The sequence below is a fragment of the Dendroctonus ponderosae genome, unplaced genomic scaffold, assembly GCF_020466585.1.
Source record: "Dendroctonus ponderosae isolate FM_Combo_2020 unplaced genomic scaffold, Dpon_F_20191213v2 Dpon_F_20191213_42, whole genome shotgun sequence".
NCBI lineage: Eukaryota > Metazoa > Arthropoda > Insecta > Coleoptera > Curculionidae > Dendroctonus > Dendroctonus ponderosae.
Window position 1 is genome coordinate 1 of NW_026018632.1, and position 15,332 is coordinate 15,332.

General features: G+C 32.7%; 1 protein-coding gene across 1 annotated transcript; it reads left to right on the forward strand.

Moving 5' to 3' along the window:
- The first annotated feature begins 2 nt into the window (after positions 1 to 2).
- On the forward strand, positions 3 to 12,004 carry LOC125504369 (gamma-aminobutyric acid type B receptor subunit 2-like). Its single transcript, XM_048666233.1, has 12 exons — positions 3 to 166; positions 1,411 to 1,557; positions 1,645 to 1,754; positions 2,053 to 2,306; positions 2,957 to 3,067; positions 3,128 to 3,296; positions 3,356 to 3,594; positions 3,648 to 3,850; positions 5,456 to 5,783; positions 5,839 to 6,034; positions 6,201 to 6,377; positions 10,788 to 12,004. Exons 1-12 carry the CDS (start codon positions 3 to 5, stop codon positions 11,168 to 11,170), a joined length of 2,481 nt encoding a protein of 826 aa, XP_048522190.1. The 3' UTR covers positions 11,171 to 12,004.
- The last annotated feature ends 3,328 nt before the right edge of the window (positions 12,005 to 15,332 follow it).

A 15,332-nucleotide genomic window follows, 5' to 3' on the forward strand; every position in this document is an offset into this window, starting at 1 on the left:
TCATGTTAGGAGTCACAGGCCCAGTACGATTTTATGACAATGAACGGAAAGCCAGCATCTTGCTTAAACAGATCCAAAATGGAACAGACGTAAAAGTAGGAGAATACAGTGCTGCCATACAACATCTAGATCTTACTCTAGGAGATCCTCTTAAATGGACTGGGAAGTAAGTTCAAATTATATTAGGTAGATAYGTAATTGCGTAKTTGTCYATTTTTYTTCTCACTGTCTAATAAACGGCTTAGAAAATGTAATTAAATATAATAAAATAATTTGAGAAAACGGTTTAAATGCAGACAATTTACGGACCGACAACAGTAAAAAGTCATAAATTATATGTTTTCACTGTCTAATAACGGCTTAGAAAATTTAATTAAATATAATTAAAAWAAWTTGAGAAAACGGTTTAAATGCAGGCAAWTTACGGACCGACAACAGTAAAAAGTCATAAATGATGATATATTATTTTATACATCTGAAGCCATGTAAGTTTCATCTCGTAGGCCGACAAGAATATTAAATAATACTAACATTATATAAATGTTGAGATGGTAATTACRATTCGCTTGTTTTTAWATTGTTCAAATAAAACGCTGATRTATTTTTATTTATATTTWTTTTACCMTTCTATATGGGCTTYTWKGCTGCTGCAYTTTCTGTARAAAAATAAAGTWTAATTTACGTTATGGACATATTTTCTTCCTATCTCAAAAACCCATTTATTTATGAATAATTATAAGAAAACAGTGGCAAAAATCTGAATAGCTGAAAAGTCTACGCGMGAATGTAAAMAATTTAGTGGTATARTTAGTGCTTTTTCTAAACATATTAGCTCAAAACAATTTACGTTATGAAAYAAACGCTCTASATTTTTTAAATTAAACTGGCGYRTCGTTCGAAAAGTCTGTAACTTMTTTCTCTTTTAAATAYACCASGAACGTGACTAATAGTGYTATTTGTTGTTTAGCYATAWTGAAAATCARTGTTAGTTCCATTTTCTTTARACGTCAATGAAACTAATAAAACAGGYTCAAAATAAAKCATTTTTGAATAAAATTGTATGTTAAKAAAATGTTTYCAAAARTTTGTTGTAMTRTTATCTGCAGAAAAAAAMAATTGACTTGATMWWCATCMAATATSTAKATCCAAMAAAMAAAACTKKTYTTAACTTTTCCATATTTACTYCTGAAATRTTCTYCATGCATTATTTTGGCTKYATTTTATTTATAACAAATTAAAARTATGTGAATGCRAACCAATTTATCAACCACATSAAGCCTTTCGAAAATAATTTCATGAAACAGTAATATAAATAAATATACAAAGGAAAACCACGATTTTGTAATTAAAACAACCCGAATTATTTAATTATATTTAAATTACTTTGCTATTGATTTCACTCATTTGTAGATATCCACCGAAAGATAGGACAGTTCTGATTATTGAGCATACCAGAGTAAACAAGACAGCTTATGCCATTTTAGCGACTTTGGCAATTTTAGGAATATTCATAGCTGCATTTTTCTTAGCGTTCAACATCAAATACAGAAATCAGAGGTAGATATTACACGATGTATTAGCCCAGATTAAATTAAATTTTAATCTATAAAAACAAGCAACAAAAAATATTTCATTGGTTTTCAGATATATTAAAATGTCCAGCCCTCAGCTGAATAACTTAATTATAGTTGGATGTATGATAACGTATACGAGCATCATCTTTTTGGGCTTAGATTCGGGTCTTTCAAGTATTGGTAAGTAGTACGAATTTAAATTATTTAGGAATTTATAAGTATTCCGTCCGCGTATTTAATGTAATTCAATGCAAGTTAATCATTTTAATTGGATACCACCTTTTTTGGTTTTTTTATACATTTAGTTAAAACGAGGTTTGTAACCACTTCGAATAACAAGACTTTAAGTTTTCGTCTTCCTTACTATAATCTTTATAGCAATTTATGCATTGATTATTTAGTCGTCGTTTACATATAGTTATTTTAGATATTTTGTTTGTATCCCTCGAGATTACTGACATTTCTTTTGGATTTTTAGAGGTATTCCCTTACATATGCACAGCTCGGGCTTGCACTCTAATGGCCGGGTTTTCACTGGCATTTGGATCAATGTTTAGTAAAACTTGGAGAGTTCACTCAATATTCACCGATGTAAAACTCAATAAGAAAGTGATTAAAGATTACCAGCTTTTTATGGTGGTTGGAGTTTTATTATGTATCGATGTTGTTATAATGGCTACATGGCAATTTGCTGATCCTTTCTATCGTGACACCAAACGCGGCGAGCCATATGTAAGTAAAACTGGACGAAACGGAAAGTTGATGCCCGATTTTTGCTTACGCTGCTAATTGAAAAATGGGGAAAATCGTATGAAATATAAACATCATGTAAAACTTGGGTTTTTTGGATTCAAATTGGTCTATTAGATTGTATTTTTTAAATCAAAAGCACGTTTAATCAACAGTGAGTGAGTCCGTAGAAATAGCCGTATGTTATTTTTTCTAGTTCAAAAAATCTAATTTAGAGATTAAATGGTTAAAATTTTATTACCTCATTTCAATAAAAAAGCAATCATTTTATGTAAAAGAGCCAATATTCCTTCTTTTCGTCTATGAGGATGAACTTGAAGATTACCCCAGTTTTACAGAAGTAAATATTAAAAGTTCATTTGGAATATCCAATTACTTCGCAAAGAACAAAACAAGCAATAAATTTGCTTGTTAAAAAGGACCTTAACTTTCAATCAAAGAACAGTTAAATTCTGTAAATACAAGCTGTTTCAGTTAAAAAATCGAAGTTTGGATTAGCCGAGTTTTAACAGAGCTTGACGAGCTTCACCCTGTTTTAATAGTAACTTTTTCTTTAAAAATTATTTTTTTTGTTGCGCTTAATGAGACACTTAGAAACAATACCAGAACTTAGTTACTAAATCCCATTTTAGCTTCATCCGTCAAATGAAGATGAAATTATTATACCGGAAAACGAGTACTGCACATCTTCGAAAATGACTATATTCATTTCTTCCATTTACGTATACAAAGGTCTTTTGATGGTAAGTCAACATTGGATGGATGCCAGCATTAGAAGAGACTAATGTTGCTGAATGTTGTAGATATTTGGAGCATTTTTGGCATGGGAAACTCGACATGTTTCCATTCCAGCTCTAAACGACAGCAGATACGTTGGCTTTTCCGTTTACAATGTGGTAGTAATGTGCATTCTTGGAGCAGCAGTTGCTCTGGCTTTAGTTGACCATCAAGACGCAATGTTTCTGATAATTAGTTAGTATATTCGTATTACAAAATTATATTAAATTGGGCATTTGGTTTATTTGTTTCAGGTTCTTTTATAATATTTTGTACTACAATAACTTTGTGCCTTGTGTTCGTTCCGAAAATGCTCGAACTGCGCAAAGATACCGGAGGCAGCATAGACAAGCGAATTCGTGCAACACTGAGACCCATGTCGAAAACTAGACGAGAATCCAGCGTATCAGAAATAGAAACGAAAATGAAGGACTTGAAGGAATTAAATATAAAATATCGAAAAACGTTGTCGGAAAGAGATAGTGAACTGCAGGTATCTAGCCAGCTATTTCACGCACCAGCCCCGAGTTAATTTGCAAATTGTAGATGCTGATAAGGCAATTGGGCAATGAAGCAAATGAAATCCTAGAGCAGAAAACTGAGGACTCTATAAGTGATACTAATCGCCTTTCGGTACCACTTTTACGCAAAGAAATGCCAAGTGCCACTGAGACAAGTGACCTAACATCTCTTTGCAGCCTTAGTTCACAAGCAGACTATGCATCATTGCATCATTCGGATAGTCAAAAGTAAGTAAAAATCAACAACAATTTAATTCTTTTTAATAAAAAAAGTAAATAAAATAATTGAAAATAACACATTTTCTGTTCACATATGTATGTACTTCTGACAACCTAATTCCTCGTAGATTTTAATCTCTTGTGTTCAAAAGGGCTGCAAATATACACATAAAAAATAAATTAACATTTGAAGAGTTTTTACGACGTTGCTCTTTTTAATAAATAAATTATTGGTTTTGAGAAAAACCTGAAAATCACTCATATATTTTATTCATCGACTTTTCCATATACAATTTATATTTCAAAATTTTGGTTTATTTGTTTTTTCTTCTTCCGTATACCTGACAAGAATAGATGTATTAGAATAAAACTTTAGACCTTTTTTTTGGTTTTAAAAATTTGTAGCGAGTCCTAACTTAGAAATGTATTTTGCTGATTTGGGGATATTTCAGCAAATTTGTGCCAAAGTTGGTATGGTATACACGTTGATTCAAAGTCCCTCCTGTGAAGGTGTTGTGTATGTACAAAGTACAGAAAAAATTATGAAACAAATTATTTATACTCAAAGATACAGAGATATGCGGAAAAAACGAAACAGAAATATTGCAATCATGTTTTCGCTCGCATATGCAATGATAATTTTTTCATTAACATAATTTAAGTATCTGCTGCTTCATTGGTCAATTATCAAAAGTGCCTGGCGAAATAGAAAAGTAAAATTGAAAAACAAATTGAATTAAGAGAAGTCGGAGTTTCAAAATTTAGCTATTCAATTGATTTTCCGAAGCTACCATATTCCGTATTCAATACATTGCGCATTCAATCCATAAGTTTTATCACCTAATGGCGTAATTCATCACAAAACTGCTCACCTAATAAATTGTCAAATCAGCTTTGAAATACTTTAAAATATTGCCTAATATAAAAAATGTAAGTACATTTTTAACGCCCCAAAAAAACCCATTAAACAAATGACGTTAATTTTGAATCAGCTTTGTAGAAAATTTTCCAGAATAAACAAATTTTTAACTGCTACCAAACCAACAGTGTTTGTAACGGTTTCCTTTCGTAGTGGGAATAAATCGTGGTGATAAAAATATAGTCACTATTTATAAAAAAGATGTAAGTTATATGGTGCAAGATTCTTACTAAAAACATACACGGAACAGATTTTACTGAAGCAAAAACTGCCAGCCAATTTTTAAACACAAATAAAGCATTTGATAACGCTTGGATAATCATATCTGGTTGAAGATTGAGTCATTATTACACCATTAACCAAACCGAGTGCTCTTCAAAAGCAGAAACTTGACAAAAATTTCGTAGGGACGATTGTTACTAAAATCAAAATAAACAAATAACCTTCACAATTGGACCTTCTTGAGCTCTATCTGTTTAACTGAGTCCCAAATTCATCGCTGGTGGAACATTTTCAATTATAAAATATATATTTTTATTTTTTTTTACCAGCGCTCTCAACCCAGATTGTTTTTACTATGTATACTTGAATCTATTTTTGTAATAGTTCATATATTTGGACATAAACATTGCAACTCAGGGAAGAAAACTACAGACTGATAAAAAGTGTTTTTTTATCAACAACAATCTTTCCAGAAAGAAAAAACTTCCAGCAACTAACGAAACATCTCCTAAAAAAGTTGTAAATTCTCCCAAAAGTAAACGAATCGAGAATGAGCAATACAACCAATTGCTGCCATCACAGCAAACGAATCATCCCAAAAGCAAACCAGCAATAATTCAACAGTCCCAACAGCAAATTAATGGAACTGTGTCAAGAACTAACACGGATACCATTAAGGCAGAAAATAATATTAATAAGGAAAGTATAATGAAATTGGATAGCAATTACAACACTGTAAAAGAACCAAGTAAGGTGGTTTCGATTGCTGATAAAATCGACATTCAAAGATGTGACACACAGGTAGGATTTTTTCAATATGGTTACATCTTATTAATTCCAACGTACTCAAATTTAGATCAAGCCTTACCCGAGTGAACAACTAGAAAAGAAGAGAATTTCAACATTGGAGCGGCAGGGTCGAAGGACGCCAACTCATGAACGAAGAGTGTCCAGGACGGTCGGGGCAGTAGATTCAATAGAAATCCAAGAAAAGAGAAGAAGCAGCATAAAAGCTGTTGAAAGTGTCTTGGAGGACGACTTAGTTGTAAAAGGTACGATATGCGCTAGCTCTATTATGGGGAATTCAAGAATTACACTCTGTAGCAACACTCAAACGCACACGGTAAAACGCATGAAACTATTCGGGAAAACTTGCCAACACCACACAGCACACACATGCACAATCCCTATGCCATAGCCTATCAATTTGCTTTCCAGAAGGAATATGCCACAGAAGAACGAGTGTTCAGAGTAACATTCGCACCACCCCCAAGAAGAAGCCGGAATGCGGCACTCACGTGGTGGCTAAAAGCGAATTATGGGACACAGGGAGTCAACATAGGTGCCAAAAGGCGCATCAAAAGAGTAGTAGAGTTAGCATATCACAAGATGAAGGTAAGGTGCATGATAACATTTTGCGGATGAAATCTTTCTGCTGGAGCTTCATTTCCAGCCCTTTATCAATTTATTTTGAGCTGAGTTTTTCTTTCAAGTTTCTTTGATTGTGACAAATAGTTTCGCTTTTGTTTAGCAAATATTTTTACCACCGTCTTCAGAGTTTAATTAGTATATAGGTGGTATGTCAGATGTACGAATAAGAGAAGCGGCTGTATCTTCAAAACCAGTGAGGGTTGAGCAGCAGAGGACATTTACAATGTTGTAATTTTTCGGCTAATTGACGTAAACCGTGGTTCACAAAGAAATAATCACTAAATCTTTAAAAACGCTTCTATCAGATAAACCTACGTTTTATACAAGGTGTTTCAACCGACGCGGTGGAAGATTACGGCAATCTAGAGTGTAATTTTGAAACTATTTTTATGCGATATTGGCATTAACAGTGTCCATTTATTAAAACAATGTGGTTTACACAGGATGTCCCGAAAAATCCGTTGTAAAGCAAACATATGTTTTTATTAATAGACCACCCTGTATTAATATGCTGCAATGGGTTTTCTTACAAATCAAGATAACTTTTGTAGAAGGTTTATTCGGTCTGCGGTTTATAATTTACCAGATGAAGACACTTAAAGTTAAGTCACATTTTTTAAATGAAACACCTTATATATTATAAGGTTTTTTAACAGGCTTTCAGATAATGTCAAATTCAGAAATTTTTTCACAAGTTTTTGAATAAATTTGAAGCAAAGCCAACTTTTTTCAGAAATTAGCAGTATCAAACTCTACTACGAAATTGAACCAATAAGCCCCTGGACAGACAAATAATTTAGTAGATAAGACCGAACAGAGCAAACTAACAAGTTTTTGCATAATATTTATTTTTTGTCTCTAACCATGCACCTTACTACCCATTTAATGGTGTTTATCTCCGGAGAATGCCAAAAAATAGATACTTATTAGCCAGTAGGGTATACAAAGCCTCAGTTACGTACTTCGTTCCTCGAGAGCATACATGAGAGGTTAAAAAACACAGTTTGTTCATGTAATTGTTTTTCTTTTTGTCCCCCTAACGGAGATATTGGACTTTACGTTTAGATTTCCAACTTTTGTACAACTTTGTATATTACAATTATTTTTTGGCCAAATGTTTGTCTAAACAGAGTTACAATCTTATTTGCAAAACGGATCCTAAATATATTGAACACAGAAAGAAAAAAAGCAGGAGCGGCCTGCAGAAACAACCAATCTTTATTTTTTTATTTTTTTTAATTATTTTTAACTGCAAATATAATTTCTTGAGACTAGAGATTTTCAGCCAAAAAGCTATGCCTTACTTATTTATACAATTTGAACTATGTATATATGATAAATTGAACTACGTATTTTAAAGATCATTTGATTTCTGTTTAATTAATTTTAAATACCCTGCAGAAATTAACTTAAAATACAGTAATGTATAATTATTTCCTATGATACCGGCCCATAAATTTACCACAAAATTCATTATGTGAACATAATTTTTACGAATAAAAAAAACAACCAAAGGAAAGATTTTTTAACCCCTTGGTTAATTGTTGAGCTCCTTAAACTGATTATACAAAAATCAAGCTATTATTAAAACAGTTCAATTTATCGCAATAAATGAAGAGTTTTTTTTGGCGTAAATCTCCATTTCCTGAGTATCTAAAGTTAAAAAATTATATCTCTAGTTGAAAATAATGATATATGTTAATGTTGAAACTGAATGCTGCTGTTTAAACTGAATGTGCTTGGACCAGTTAAGGGGGTGTTAATATTTTTTTTATACGAACAAAGCGTATTATTTTTATCTCCTATATATGCTATCAAAACTTCCCTCTGTCTCCTTTCAAACCTCACCTGTGCACCCTGCATGTCCTCAACTTAAGGGACACCTTGTATACTACCCGATATCCAAATGCTGATAAAAATGGATAGTGGGAGCATTAAAAAATGTATCGGGTACATTTGAAGAAACAGAAAATGTTGCATTTGATAATCCACGCTATTACAAGCAGTCCAAGAAGACCCCGAGACCCGCAGGTTAACCTCTATTACAATACTACTTTATTAATTATTTAAACCTAAAATTTCATTAAATTTGATTACTAAATAACTAGAACGTAATAAAACAGTAATAAATAAAGATTCTAACTTAGAAATATTGGCATATTATGCCATTATTTCTTATTATGTAGTATTATATAGTATTCTAGCCCAGAATTGTGTTTAACTAATAATTTTTCATAGGAGGTGTTCAAACAGTTCAGCCTCAATAGCATACACATTATAGCTCTACACAAAAACGAACTTTTTTACCTTTTCTAAAGTTTGTACTGAAATACTTCGAAAAGTTTGTCTTATTAGTGTTTTCATGTCTTTGAGCTAATGTTGGTAACCTACTGTTTGTAAACTTCAGCCTTAACATGACCCCATAAGAAAAAGTCGATTGGTGTTATGTCAGGTGATCTAAGTGGCCATTCAATTGTACCACCACGTCCAATCCAACCACTTATCTTCCATTCATCTAGTTAACTTCCCATAGTCTTTATGTAGCTACTGTTCCGATTTTTATAATTCCTTACAGACTTAATACAATAGTGTTCCAAATTTGAAAGTGTGACACAAACTCCCACTCTCGTTCGTTGGACTCAGTTCCGTTGCTGGGATAATGTTGATGGCTGCTTTATTTGTTTTCAGATTTATTTTAAGGGTCATTTATTAATAATATTGATAAAAGTTCTTCAAAATTTCAGAATTTTCCAGTTTTAGCCAAGTTACTCTTTCTTCTAAATGATCAATTTTCTTAAGTTTTGCTTAAAAATGTTGACAATCTTAAGGTAGTTTCTATGGAAAATTATGAAATAAATTTCGAATCCTTCGTCGCTTTGTAAAAAGTTTTGAAATCCTTTTCCAGCGTCAACTTTGATACAAAAATCAAATAATTTTCTATCAGAAAACGAACAGAATAAGCGATAGTTTATAACATATTATTTGCAAATCTCGTCACCTCCATTCCTCTGAAGACTGTAGAGTTTGTTTAAAAAAATGTGGTTTTTTAGTTTTTGCTGAGAAACACTCTATTTTGTAGAGTCTCACTTAAAAATACTGACGAACTGGAGGTCTTTTTTAGACAAAAAATTACAAGATAAATTTAAAGCTTTGTAAAAATGTTACAAAAACTTTTTTGAGCGCCGAATTCGGGACAAAAACGAAAATAAATTCCTCCCTTTTTTCCCCGAAAACCATTAGGGTTTTCTCCAAAACCGATCACAAAACTAAAAGTTTTTAACCGAAAACGCAAAAAAAGCATTATTTTCTGATAATTTTCTTCTTTTCTGACATCTTCTTTTCTGACGGGATCTTTTAAGCCCAAAATGACAAAATTAATTTTGCTTTTAATTCATTTTCAATAAGAAAATTCGCCTCATTCATCGGTTTACAGGGAACTTTAGAAAACCTTTTCAGCGGCGAATTTGGCACAAAAACCAAATAATTTTAKTCAKTKATTTACCGAAAGWAATTAAGATTATTTTGAAAAACGACCAGAGAGCAAAAGTTTACAAMAAATAATTTGGAAAATTCGCCGCCCTCACCGMTCTGAAGAWTTTTRAAGTTCCGTTAAATGTTCRGGTCATTCCAGTTTTAATAAAKTTTTTATTAAGCAATTSTTTCYACGCAAAYATTGCATCAGTTTTACTTAAAATACTGACAATCTTCAGTTATTTTCTGTGAAAAATTATTAGGTACGTTTTATTGGAACACTCGCCTCCTTMACAGCTTTRCAAAATTGTTTGGAAAACTTTTTGCAGCTTTGAATCATGGAYAAAATCTTACTGTAAAATTCTGGCAAACTGAATCTTTTATGCAAAAAATTAAGAGATCAATTTTAYACGAAAACTCGTCGATTTTCTTTGGACTCAGTTCTGTTGCTGGGTTCTGTTACAAAGTAGTAAAATGTTACTCAGAAAAAYGTTGATGMTYTKWTKAAGATGTTAAAATTCCAGTCTCGGGWCTCGTATAGCTCTAATAAAAAAAATGCAGCCAAGTGCGTTTAAGATAAATATAAAAAGCATTTCTTTTCGTTTTCTAAAGCTCGTAATCTTGCGAAACGTATTTATAGCAAATATTTAACATTTGGCATACAGCCCTAGAAAAGTTATTTTCAGACGGTTGCAAAACTCTATTTTTCGAATTTGGCGTCTCTATTTATTCAAATAATGCAAATTCAGATAATTGATTCACTATCAGTAGCAAATCTATAATCAAAGTACTTTTTCGAACAGTGAGCATTCCATTTTTTTACAAAAGCTTTGCTCTTATCCCAAGAACCATTAGCACCAATTTAATTAAAAATACTTATTTTTCCTGAATTTTCATTTTCAGATGATCCGCACATACATCGCACAACATCCGAAAGGAATCGGCACGGCTCTCAGAGGGAGAAACGTGAAAAATCACCAGCTAAATCGAATCCTTCCGAAGCTGCCAGTTGCAACATGTTAGGAAATATCCAGAGTCAGAAGCTGGGCTATTTTACTAGCACACCTAATGTGGCGGCGGCATTAAAGTCTAGTACTCATCCCCCTAAACGGGACAAATCCATGTATAATGCAACCTCTGAAAGTGAGTTATTGGATCGTGAAATTCTGCCGATTTTCCAGAAATTGTTGACCGAAAGAAATAAAAGCCTGCATAACATAGACTATTCGTTCGGTCGTTCGTGTCCGAATATTAGTATTAAGTGTGATATAGTTGAATATTTATAGGTTTAGAATCTTCTTTTTAATCTTAGCTTTAAAGCGATAACGAAATTCTAAAATGAAAATATTAGCAAAGTAATATGTAATTTTTAGGCACGTGAAATCGAAGTGCGAATGTAGCAACGTGTATTTATATATTTTAGTTTGTAAACTTCAAAGTAAATAATGAAAAATTAAGTCTGAAAAGTACTACGTGCACGTACGCGAAAAATGTATAGAAGCAAACACCTCAGACTGTTTAGTGAATACATTGATAGATATTATTTCACGCGTAAAATTCCACATGAATTTCAAATGTTAATTTGGGCTATTATTTATTAGCAAATTAAAATAGAAAATTTCTAGCAGTCGTGTTCAAGGAACGTAAAAAGCACTTTGATCAGATTTAAAAAAAAGTTAATTCAGATTTTATTAACCTATAACAATTAAGAGCAATTAAATTGCTGGTCCCTCTAACCGAAACCGAACCCGAATATTTTCAATATTTTCCAGTTTTACAGTTAGAACATGGAGTTTTTTAGATACGATGAAAAATACATATACTTAGTGCAATTATTAGAACTGATTACACAGGGTTCTAGTTCATACGCATATTAACAGTGATATTAAGTCATATTACTATAAATTATGCTGTTAACTAAATCGCGTCGATTATGTTCCTCTTATATGTTGACAATCTTCATGTTACTATTACTCTTTACAGGATGCGCTCTTACAATTATTAATTATTTTTTTAGCTAAGATGAACAGAAGAATTTTATAGAATATTCTAAACATGTTGTCAATTATTATATCAGCCCTGTTAAATTTCTGAATAAATGAAAAGTTTATAAATAGTAATTTACCTTACAAAAGTTGATCTTTCTGTTAGAATTTTATCACACAATTTGTTTCGCATTAACACAGTAGCTAAGGTTGTACATTAAATCAATATGTTATAGATCATAGATCCTTATAATAGTTATTGCTTGTTTTGAACATGAACATTTTTGCAAATTTTAGAATATTGTTATTGGATGGAATTCTTTGTAAGTAAAAGAAATTATTAGTAAAACTGACGTATTTTTATGGATCCTTTCTTCGTTTATCTATTGTGATAGACAGTACGTTTTCATTATACAGGGTGTTTTTTTAAATTTTCAAACCCTTAAATATTGCGGAAACGAGTGGTCCGAGGAAAAATGTTTCAAATAAAAAGTTTAAAAAAATATCTGGGAGGGGGGCGTTTGGAGTTCATTCATGTCAGAAAAGCAACGCCTACTTGGACCTTGTAGGCTAGGCAGGGGCCAACTTGAGAATTTCAAATAGTAACCACACCATTTTACTGGAGATTCGAATTCGAATAGTACGTCAAAAAGTGATAGTAATTTATCAAGACATTTGTTTTGGTTACCATTTGAAAATCTCAACTTGGCCCCTGCCTAGCCTACAAAGTCGAAGTAGGCGTTGTTTTTCTAACACGAATAAACTTCCCCCTCCCAGATATTCACTTCTTATTTGAAACATTTTTTCGTAGGATCACTCGTTTTCAAAATATTTAAGCGCTTCAAGATTTTAACAAAATCACCCTGTATATGGGCCAGCTCAATAATGGAGGTAACGGGAAAACTAGTGTCCAAACAATTTAAATTGATGTAAATCACAAAGCCTCTAATAAAAGCTATAAAAACAAGTTATTTCGAAAAAAAGACTTTTATTTTGTGACAAAAGTGGAAATCTCAGTCAGTTAACCGTAAGGAACCTTAAAGAAAAAGCAAATGTACGAGTAACAAAAACCCTAATGCAACACTTTCCCGAATCATTTTTCGAGCTCGAAGCCCAAAATCCTCGTCTAAAAGAAACTATCACACCTAACTATAAGAAAAATACAAATCCCTCCTTAAAACAAATACGACTTCAGAAACCTTTGATCTTTTTCCACAAGCCAAATCCCAAAAGAAAGCGGTTCAAAGTAATCAGAAAACAAGAGCAAGCATGAAAGTCTACAAAATTCCAAATTCTCCCTTCTAAGGCCAACAGCCCAACCTAATGCCCAGAAAACCAAAACCCCAAAACAAAGCGAATCAGTCCTCATCACTATTTCCTAATACTGAACTGGAAAGAACCCAAACGCTACTCTCCATAAACTCTTATAAAAATTAAATCATAGAAAAATTCACAAATGGAGTAGATACAAATGGATTGAGTCACCTCAAACTCGGGATCACAAGCAAATAATCCATCTTCTCCATTAAATCAACAGCTAACCCTTCGCCTAGATTCTTCAAAAGAGCAGAAAACCCGCCTTCACCATTAATGAACTCGAATCTCGCACAGAAGCTGAATAAATCCATGCAGAAAATATAGGGTTCACCCCTGAGCAAATTCATTCTACCGTATTAGTAGATGTCTCTTCAAACGTTTCTAATATGGCTAAACTACTCCATCTCAGAGATTTAAAAAACTGCACCGAAATCCAGTAGTTCCAGAAACGTCAACGCTTTCTTCTTCAAGGCAAGATACATCCCACAGTGCAAGAATGTCCAGAAGTTCGTCCATCCTGTCTCGAACGGCGGAGGAAATTTAATCTGTAGCAGATGGTCAGACAAGCATTTTCCAGAACAACTAGCCAAATGCTGTAACCGGAAGGATTTACCTTTGCTACTACTTCCAAAGTTCAAGAAGTGCTAACTACAAAATCCCAGCGAAGGAAATGCGCAAGGTTGCCCTATTCAGTAACAAACTGAAAGGAGGAACTTCTTGCGCCCAAAAAACTGCAAAATCGGAAAACACAACACAAATCATCTAAAAAAACACCCGAAATAAGTTTAGGCTGTAGGCAACTTCTCCTAATACAAGGAAACGAAAATGTTTCCATACGAAGATTACCTAAAAAGTAAAACTGTAAAAAAGTAAAAACTGTAGAAAAGTAAAAAGCTGTCTGTAGTAAATATATTATACGAGATAGTCGCATCGAACTAATTTTTATTGGACTTTGACTTGGAAGGTTATAAATAAAGCATAAAGCTGGACCAAACTGATTCAAAGTTGGCGTCATTCATTTTAAGGGGTAATAGAGGCTCACTTGGTGAGTGCGATAATTAATAGTTGAAAATCAAATGTCAACTTTGTTATCAAGCATTAATTTTCAATGGTCCCATCTTTGATTGGTAGCCTTTTAAAATACACCATTCGTAATGAAAATTTACGGTCTTYGCTTCAAATTTCAAAAATTTTTKATATTAAAAAAGTTYTGTTTTACAATGTTTTGATTAAAAGTCGAAGCGGCAATGATGTTTTTTGTCATTAACAGATTATTACAGGTAGATAGTATTTCTTTCACAAAATGTAGATTGGCTCCAGGAAGATTTTAGACACAGAGGAACAAAGTATTGGTCATAATTGCAGCAGAGCTTTCCAGGGGTACTCGCAGCACAATAACTGACCTTTTCGCAAGCGCCAAGTAAATACCGAGGAAGGGCTGCATTCCTACCACGAATGTAAGATACACACAGCACAGGGACACATTAAACCAATGGATTACTGAACACCAGCACACATTGAGCAGGAGTTAATTATCCGAATACGAGAAGCTGCTCGACATGAGTGCACAATAACGTGATCACAAAGAACAATTTCTCATTGACAATCTGACATTTCGTCGAAAAAAGTATACCCTACACGAGGCCTCCGTCTTACGGAGGCTACGCCCTACATGTAACAAATCTTGTTGAATTTAGCGTTTATCCTCGTCTATTTTATTGTGATTTTCTGTATAATTCCATGGTTACCCGAGTTTTTAATAACTACGAAAAAACAGGTATTTACGTAATGTTAATTGGTCAGATTACCTTAAAAAACATTGTTGCCATCCGTCTGACATAGTTTTTTGCAAATCTCTCAGTTTTTAATAACTATTAATTTTTTTACTATTTTTTCTGTGCTCCTTAAACACCCCCAGGCAACACTTCCATAAGAATGACGCCAAATTTGAATCATCCTGTATAAACAACATATATTTTTCTCTAAAACCATTAATATTTTAATTATTTTAACTACTCGTTCATTATACCTATTGTTTATTCATCAAGATTGGGTTGCTATTAAGTGGTTTTTCTTCCTGAATTGCATATTTCATTTATCACTAACTACTTTTTATTCTTCTAACTACTTACTGACTAAAAACTGA

Excerpts from the sequence above, each read along its gene's own strand:
- LOC125504369 (XM_048666233.1), top strand. The coding sequence starts at position 3 with ATGTTAGGAGTCACAGGCCCAGTACGATTTTATGACAATGAACGGAAA. Across the intron at positions 2,307-2,956 it reads CCAAACGCGGCGAGCCATAT|CTTCATCCGTCAAATGAAGA; the intron begins GTAAGTAAAACT and ends ATCCCATTTTAG. Across the intron at positions 6,378-10,787 it reads TAGCATATCACAAGATGAAG|ATGATCCGCACATACATCGC; the intron begins GTAAGGTGCATG and ends TTTCATTTTCAG.